This window comes from Chelonus insularis, unplaced genomic scaffold (assembly GCF_013357705.1).
Source record: "Chelonus insularis isolate UGA/USDA-ARS -01 unplaced genomic scaffold, ASM1335770v1 contig_35_pilon, whole genome shotgun sequence".
Lineage (NCBI taxonomy): Eukaryota > Metazoa > Arthropoda > Insecta > Hymenoptera > Braconidae > Chelonus > Chelonus insularis.
The window spans coordinates 633272-640660 of NW_023276524.1; the positions used below are offsets into that span (position 1 = coordinate 633272).

The following is a 7389-nucleotide window of genomic DNA, read 5'->3' on the forward strand; positions in this document are numbered from 1 at the left end:
AAATATCGATATTAATGGGATTTCCGGTAGTAATGGGTTCGTAGATTCCATTTCTACATTTATTGATTTTTTTTTATTCTCTTAACAATATAATTTATGAACACCAATCTATGGAATGAAACGAAATGAGGTGGTTGAAGAATAAGGAAAATATCCGAGATTAAAAATCTAAAGTGATTTGACAGATTGCTTTTCATACCTCCAACTCTCTTACTCGTTTTACATATGGCCAACCCAAATCTGAAAAACTAATTTTTAACAATTAATGAAATTATTCAATTGATATTTTTCTTAGCAGGATTTAAAGGAAATAACAAAAGATGATTTTATTTTATCAAAATAAAAAAAAAGTCCGATTTTCAGCATAAATATGAAAGGTATCATTTTTTCAAGCAGTAGTTCTAATTGAACTCCAGTTCTTTTATAACATCATTGAGAGATTTTGTAATGGCTTTGATGAATGTTGTCTTGTGAATAGGGTGTGCGACTAAGTAACTGATGAATATTTTGAATAACAATAGGTATTCAAATATGACTTACCTTGCCTGTCTTATTACTCGTTCTATTAGCACGTAGATCCGACCGATGAAATGTAACAATTCGAATGGTAATAACGATTGGAATATCAATGAGAATTATTAATTAATCAAATAGAATAACAGCCAGCATCCACAAGCAGTTCAGTTACGATTCCGCTGCTATAGAAGCTGTTGAATGTATCTTAGAACTCGGTATTAGATTCTTTGTTTAGCGATACACGTAGCAGATAGGTAAGTGAACTGTCTGTTTGACTGTCGACAGGCTAGTGCTGAATAATTGAAGACTTCTTTCCCACGTGGCGGCCCGGACTGTTGGGGTGCCGGCATGCGTGCACGAGCCCCGTCTCTCGATGTTGATCTCGCCACCACGGCAGAAGTTAAATGGTTCATGAAGTGGATACCGGTCAGCAACGAAGGCCATGACACGTAGTGACTTCAGATCCCCTGTATTATCCTTCTTAGATGTTGCAAGTACTGCAAAAACATGTATCTCCCGTAGGAGGAATTAGTACCAAGTTATTCACGAAGGCTAATGTCGGTTGCCTTTTTTGTGATAGGGACAGATGATCGTCCGTCGTGTAACAATTTGTAACCGTGAACATTTGCCAATTTTTTTTTTTTGAAATAAAACTAATTAAGGTTGTTCGATCATTAAGCGAATTTAAAGATTAATCTATAAAAATTTCGAAAGTGATAGGTAATAAATAAAGGTTTTTATAAAAGTGGTTTTTTCTATTTTAGTACCATTAAATAAACTACGCCAAAATTTCAGTTTTGTGCCGAATACCTTAGTCGACGTAGTGACCAGCTTTTAGACTGACAATTTATTATTTACAACTTAAATTTGTAGATATGTGCCAATCCATGGATAAAAAAGGTTGGACCTCTATTTTCGTAGCTGATCATGAAAACGAAAGTGCAAACAACATAGATTGAGACAATTCGAGTACTCTTTATATCACTGTACAAGAATGTCGATATGATTATAATATAAAAATTATATAAAGATATAAAACTCACATAAATTACGTAGATAAATTTAAGTTTAGACAATATTTGTTTAAAAAAAAGTATGTGTATTACCGTGGATAAGATAGATAAATAAAAAAGCAAACTATAGGATATTTATTTTTATAAATAAACGCATGCGTACAAAAATATTAATAAGATATATTGGGAGTTGTTTAATTTGTATGTCGTTTAAAAAAAGTATTATAAAATTACCAAATTGATGTTGATTATTTTTTGATTAATTAAATAATTATTTAATTATTTAAAATTAGATCAATCTAAACAAGAGGCGCTGGACTGTGAGATAATAAATAACTAGTTATAAATTTTTTGTAACATTCTCAGGAGATATAGGTCTTGCTACTGTAAGATCCAAACGGGCTCCTGCAGCTGCAATTAATGGGACTGCTAAACAACAGTCGCAGTCCTCTGTACTGGTGTCGTTAACTCTTAAAATGCGATCGTAAGGTTTTAAAACACCATCACATGGTCCTCCAGGTCTTAAACGATTTATGTAAACACCTCTTTCATATAACCCATCAGATACAGAGAAACCAAAGTCTTCATAAACAGGATCTTTATGAAGGGAAATGTGCACTATTTGTTGAGCTCCTCTGTTATCTAGTGGATTCCGATCTTGAGAGCTGAAAAAATTAATGAAATTATAATAGTGATCAAAAATAGCTACTTCGATTTGTATTGCAACTTTAACGTAGTTATCTATTACTTCAATGATTTTAATGTTTTTCTCACAAAGAGTAAAATTAAATTACATCAACAAACTGTTCTTACTTTAATCAATTTATATTATCTGTACCTTGGATACGGAGTCATTGGAAGATCTAATTGACCACTGTCAATAGAAGCTGTATCCCAAAGTCTAATTATTTCTGGTACTGTTCCAACTTCTCCAAGTTCACCCCAAGAGTCTACAGCACTGTCAACACTTGGTAAACTCTCTCGAGCAGATCTGAGGATTCCTTCCGGGTATTGTGTTTGTATTGGATTCCCAATTACATTTGTTTCTCTAAAATCATTGAAATCAAACAAATCAACATTTGCTTTAATACTAGTATAAAATATACATTTTTTTAATATTTACATAAACATTGAATCGTAGTGAACCTTGAAAAAAAATTGAGCGTCCAAATATTTTACCTCGTGTCACTCGTAACATCTGGTTTCCTTACTGTCAGTGCAACCACTGAACTACCCGGGCGATGAAGTAATTGAGCAGCTTGTCGAAGATCACCAGGATCTAATTTTTGTCCATCAATAGCTAAAAGTCGATCACCAGGAGACAAACTTCCTGTTCTGTAAGCCAAAGATCCACGTCGTACTTCAGCAATTGTCAAGTCTTCATTAACAGTGAGCCCTAAATCAGGTTGACCTCCAAGAGGTCGTGCAACTCGTACTGTAAAAACTCCAGAGCTTGGTACTACAGGGCCACCAACTTTATATTCTATTACTAGCTCAACCTGATCACAAAAATAAACGTAATACAATTGAAGATAGGTCAGTTTAACTTTCAAAGTTTATTCTATACAAAAGTTCTTTATTTTCAGTCGTTAATGGAGTTGAAGTATTTATACATGAAGAGAATAAGACGATAAGATTAGTCTCGAATGTTACGAGATTTAGAGACTGGAAGAATAAGCCTTGAGATGTCTTGCAATAGTTAAAGAATTCAATAATAATTATTATTATATCGCTCAGAATTCATGACTTTTAGATTAACAAAAAAATGATAATAAGTACACATCTGGCGAAACAACATCGAAAATCATCGAACTCTTTTTGAGATTTTATAAATTTTAATATTGATTTAAAATTATATGTCCATTTTGTTTTTAATGTTTTTATCATATGTTTTTATATTTTAATCATGATCATTATATTTTAACCCCTGACAGACACATTTAAACATTATTTCCTCTTGACAATGAAAGTAAAAAGTACTTAGTACTATATAAATTCAAATATCTCGACTTTTAATAGAGTTAGAAAGATTTTTTTGTCAATTTAAAGTTCACATAATTCTGCGTAAGATAAATATATTATTAAAGTGATTAATTTGGATAAAAAAAAACATTGAAGTTAAAAACCATGTTGAAACATTAAATTAGAACCAAGTTTGGGCTACGTATTTTTTAATGAGTATATCTGTCAGGGGTTAAACTAATTGAGTCAACTTCATTAGGCAGAGTTGTATTTTTCGACCAAAATTTTTTCAATCTCAGCCTCGATAAAGGATAGATTTTTCTTGTATATTAAAACCAAATTAATTTGAAATTTCATTAGTTTCAAATTCTTATCAATTTTTTCGAACGATTTATGATTTTAATAACAAGTATTTTACTAATGAATATTAAAACCAACTTAAAAGTCATCAGTACCTGAGAAGATTCCAGTATAGCTGCAACTTCAGAAGGTTGAAGATCACGTAGAATTCTTCGATTGATGGCAACAACTTTATCACCGGGTAACAGAACTCCACTTCGTTCAGCAGGACCACCAGCTTCAAGAAGATCAACAACATAATTAACCCCATCATCAGCAAGTCTAAGAGCAAGTCCAAGACCTCTATGATCAGGTCTTAATAACACAGTTATGTTTTCTTTGGTATAAAGAGTTTGATTGGAATTAGATTGAGCTTGTGGTTGTGCTCTTCTTTTAACTGTTCTTGAAGAAGTACTTGGAGGTCTGGGTAATATCTGCAGTCGAGCAATTCTGCAGTTATCAGAAACATTCCTAAGTAATTTGGCAGCAGTAACAGCATCTTGAACTGGAGTATCGTCAACAGCAAGAAGCCTATCGCCTGGTTGAAGAGCTCCACAACGATCTGCAGTGCTAGCTGGGCGGAGACTCTCGATATAAACACCATTTGGAGTCTCTCTTACCGTCAGACCTAATTCCCCTGTAAGTATTCATGAACTATATTATCTCTATGGAAATAGAATAATAAACAGGCTTGAGAGTATGTAACGTATTTACTTCGCAATATGATTTATGGATTAAAACCCTTGCATCTTTGTTCGTTTATTCGAATTTTGTTTAATAAAACTTTTCATTCAAGTTTTATTGCACATGTATGCATCAATTCTTAAATAATATACACTATTATCCATGACTGTAAAAATTAAAATGACTCAATCATTTTGAAGGCATCATATCAATTTATTTTTTGAAACTCCTATAAAAAATAATATCTTATTTCATGAGATATTCTAAGATCTTGTATCACCTGATTTAATAATCTTAATGATATTGTATGAAAATTACTTTTGCTAAAATCTTATGGAATCATCAACTACTCAATTATTTATGTTATTATTTAAGCTTATCCAGACCTTCATAAGAGTTTGATACAGCTGATAACACTATTCAATTGTCAATAAATGTTTTTTTCATCCAATACCCAAGAAGAAAATAGAATTTATTACAGATATCAATAACGATTTGTTATGTGAAAGAATCAATAATTCCTCAAATATCAAAAAAAAACTATTGTCAATAATAATTAAACTCTGCGAACTAAAGATGTAATCTTTTAAATGAAAATTAATGGATTATCTTATTTTAAAATAATTTAAAAATAATTGTATTAGAAAATTTACCAGAAAGACCACGTTCAACTTGAACCAAAAGAGGTCCAGATGTAGCAGCTCTAGCTTCTTCCATATTAGCAACATCATATTCAATAGTAAGAGAAGCAACTGGAGCATTGGAGCTTCTCCTAAGAACTCTTTGTGCGTCTGCTAGGCTGAGACCACGTAATTCAGTGTCGTCGACAGCTAAAAGCCGGTCTCCAGGTCTCACTCGACCTTCTCTTGCAGCAGGTCCATCTGATTTAACACCAGTAACGACTAAAGCCCGTGAAACACCACCACGGAGAGTCACTCCAAGGCTACCATCTTCTCTTTCTACTCGCACCTGTGCTACTTTAGATGATACACCTGTTGTTGGGAAAGCACTGTTGTTCAAGTCTATGTCATCAAGAACGAGAAATTTATGTGATCCATAATGCGATGGTTGTAGATTGTCATCGGTACGAGCTGAATCAGAACTTGCTGTTGTTGCTACACTTCCAGGACGAGCTCTACTTTTGTCGCGCGAACGCATTGTCCCAAGTCTGAGTGAACTGAACATCCTTGGCATCAATTAAACTGCTAATTAGCAATTTGTTTGATTCTTTACAGAATCATTTTCGTCCATGAATTTTAACATCGAAGGTATTTTTAACATGAATAATTTTTGAACGACTTCTAAAATAAATAATTAATTTAATGATTAAAATAATATCGAATTATTTTCATGTCTGTGTCTGAGATGAGTTTATTAATATTCTCCATCCTGAACTGACTCCACTTTGTGCCGGAAAAAACTAAGAACTGCATGTTAATAAAATAAAACGGTGGGTAAATAAATCACGAAAATAAATATTTCATGAAAAGATAAATCAGCTGAAGAAATAAATGATGAATGATGACATGCAGAAAAAATAAATGATTATAAAATGTGAGTAATTCAACAGTTTATAAGCTATAACACTTTTGTTTCACTTGTGGGCAAGCTTTGTTTAATTTTTAATTCTTTAAGTCACCACAGTAACGTTCTCGTGTCTGGAAGCTCAGCGGGACTGCTGCGCCCAAGATGAAGAAGAGCGTAACAACTCTCTTCTAGAGCCAATCTCGAAAATAACCTTCATCGTAGGGACGCATCACTGGTCGAGACGTACCAATCTATTTATAATTCTTCACACCCGCACACCGAAGATGAGAGCTACGGCCCTGCCAGACCATCGTCCAAGTCCGAATGATGATGATTTTCTTTTGCACTTCTCATTTAAACCACGTCCTACGCGAAGAAACTTACTGCAAATCTAATCAAAGAGTGAAGAACAAGGAAGATAAAACTAAAAGAACCACTGAGAAAATATAAGTTTCCGTTGCAAGGCTATTCTGGGACCATTGACCGGACTTTTGCATGCTTATTTCTTACGATTTTACTTAACTCTTTGAACTTTTGAATTTGTTTTCGAATTTATGGTAGTCTTTAAGCTACAATTTATGTCAAAATTGATAGATCATTAATTTTCCTTTAAAAAGGAGTCATTTTCAGTCTTTACATGATAATTAAGTGTATTTTTTATCTTTCTGAAGTAGTTTCTACCACCCGATCGCTGATATCTAGTGTATTTTTTTATTTATCAATTTTTAAAATATCTATAAAAATTTACTGTAATATACTATATTATTCAAGTAAAAAAGAATTTAAAAAATATTAATATAATTTTTAAGTCTTGATAGAAACATTGTTCCAATTTTTAACTGATGTTTTAACATTAGATAATTTTTATTAGCAACTGTTATAATATTTCACTTTCAGTCAAGTTTATTTTAAGTGAAGTAATAAAATTCAAGTGATCCATTAATTTAAAATTTATCATCTACTCTACCATTCTTAAAAATAAAAATTGCAACTAAAACTCATTAAAAAAAGATCATCATCATCATTCATTTACTTTGCTTTTTTTAGTCATTTTTTATTCTTTATTTGTATTTTTTTAAGTTTAACATTGATTTTGGCGGAATCACCAACTTTCTTTTTCATGTTTCTTTGATTTTTTAGTTGTTTTCTAACATTACCACATCCGGTTGATTCTCCCTAACTCTCACTTTTATTTTACCAAGTGTTTCAGCAGACACTATAAAGACCAGAAGGCGGCCAGTAGGAAAAGAGATTGTATATTTGGATATATAAGAGACACTAAAGTGGTTTTGGACGCAATATGAGGAAGACATGGACGGAAATAGATTCAGGATTTCAACATTTTGTC

General features: G+C 32.3%; 1 protein-coding gene across 4 annotated transcripts; it reads right to left on the reverse strand.

Moving 5' to 3' along the window:
* Window positions 1-1718: 1718 nt before the first annotated feature.
* Window positions 1719-6631, reverse strand: Grip (Glutamate receptor interacting protein). 4 transcript variants are annotated; one of them, XM_035083633.1, is made up of 6 exons: window positions 6113-6631; window positions 5168-5815; window positions 3947-4467; window positions 2709-3028; window positions 2368-2577; window positions 1719-2194 (listed from the first exon to the last, which is right to left on the reverse strand). In XM_035083633.1, exons 2-6 carry the CDS (start codon window positions 5706-5708, stop codon window positions 1870-1872), a joined length of 1917 nt encoding a protein of 638 aa, XP_034939524.1. In that variant the 5' UTR covers window positions 5709-5815; window positions 6113-6631; the 3' UTR covers window positions 1719-1869. The 4 variants fall into 4 exon arrangements, with proteins under 4 accessions (XP_034939524.1, XP_034939523.1, XP_034939522.1 ...); XM_035083632.1 differs by having other exon boundaries at window positions 5168-5941; XM_035083631.1 differs by having other exon boundaries at window positions 5168-5941; window positions 6102-6631.
* Window positions 6632-7389: the final 758 nt, after the last annotated feature.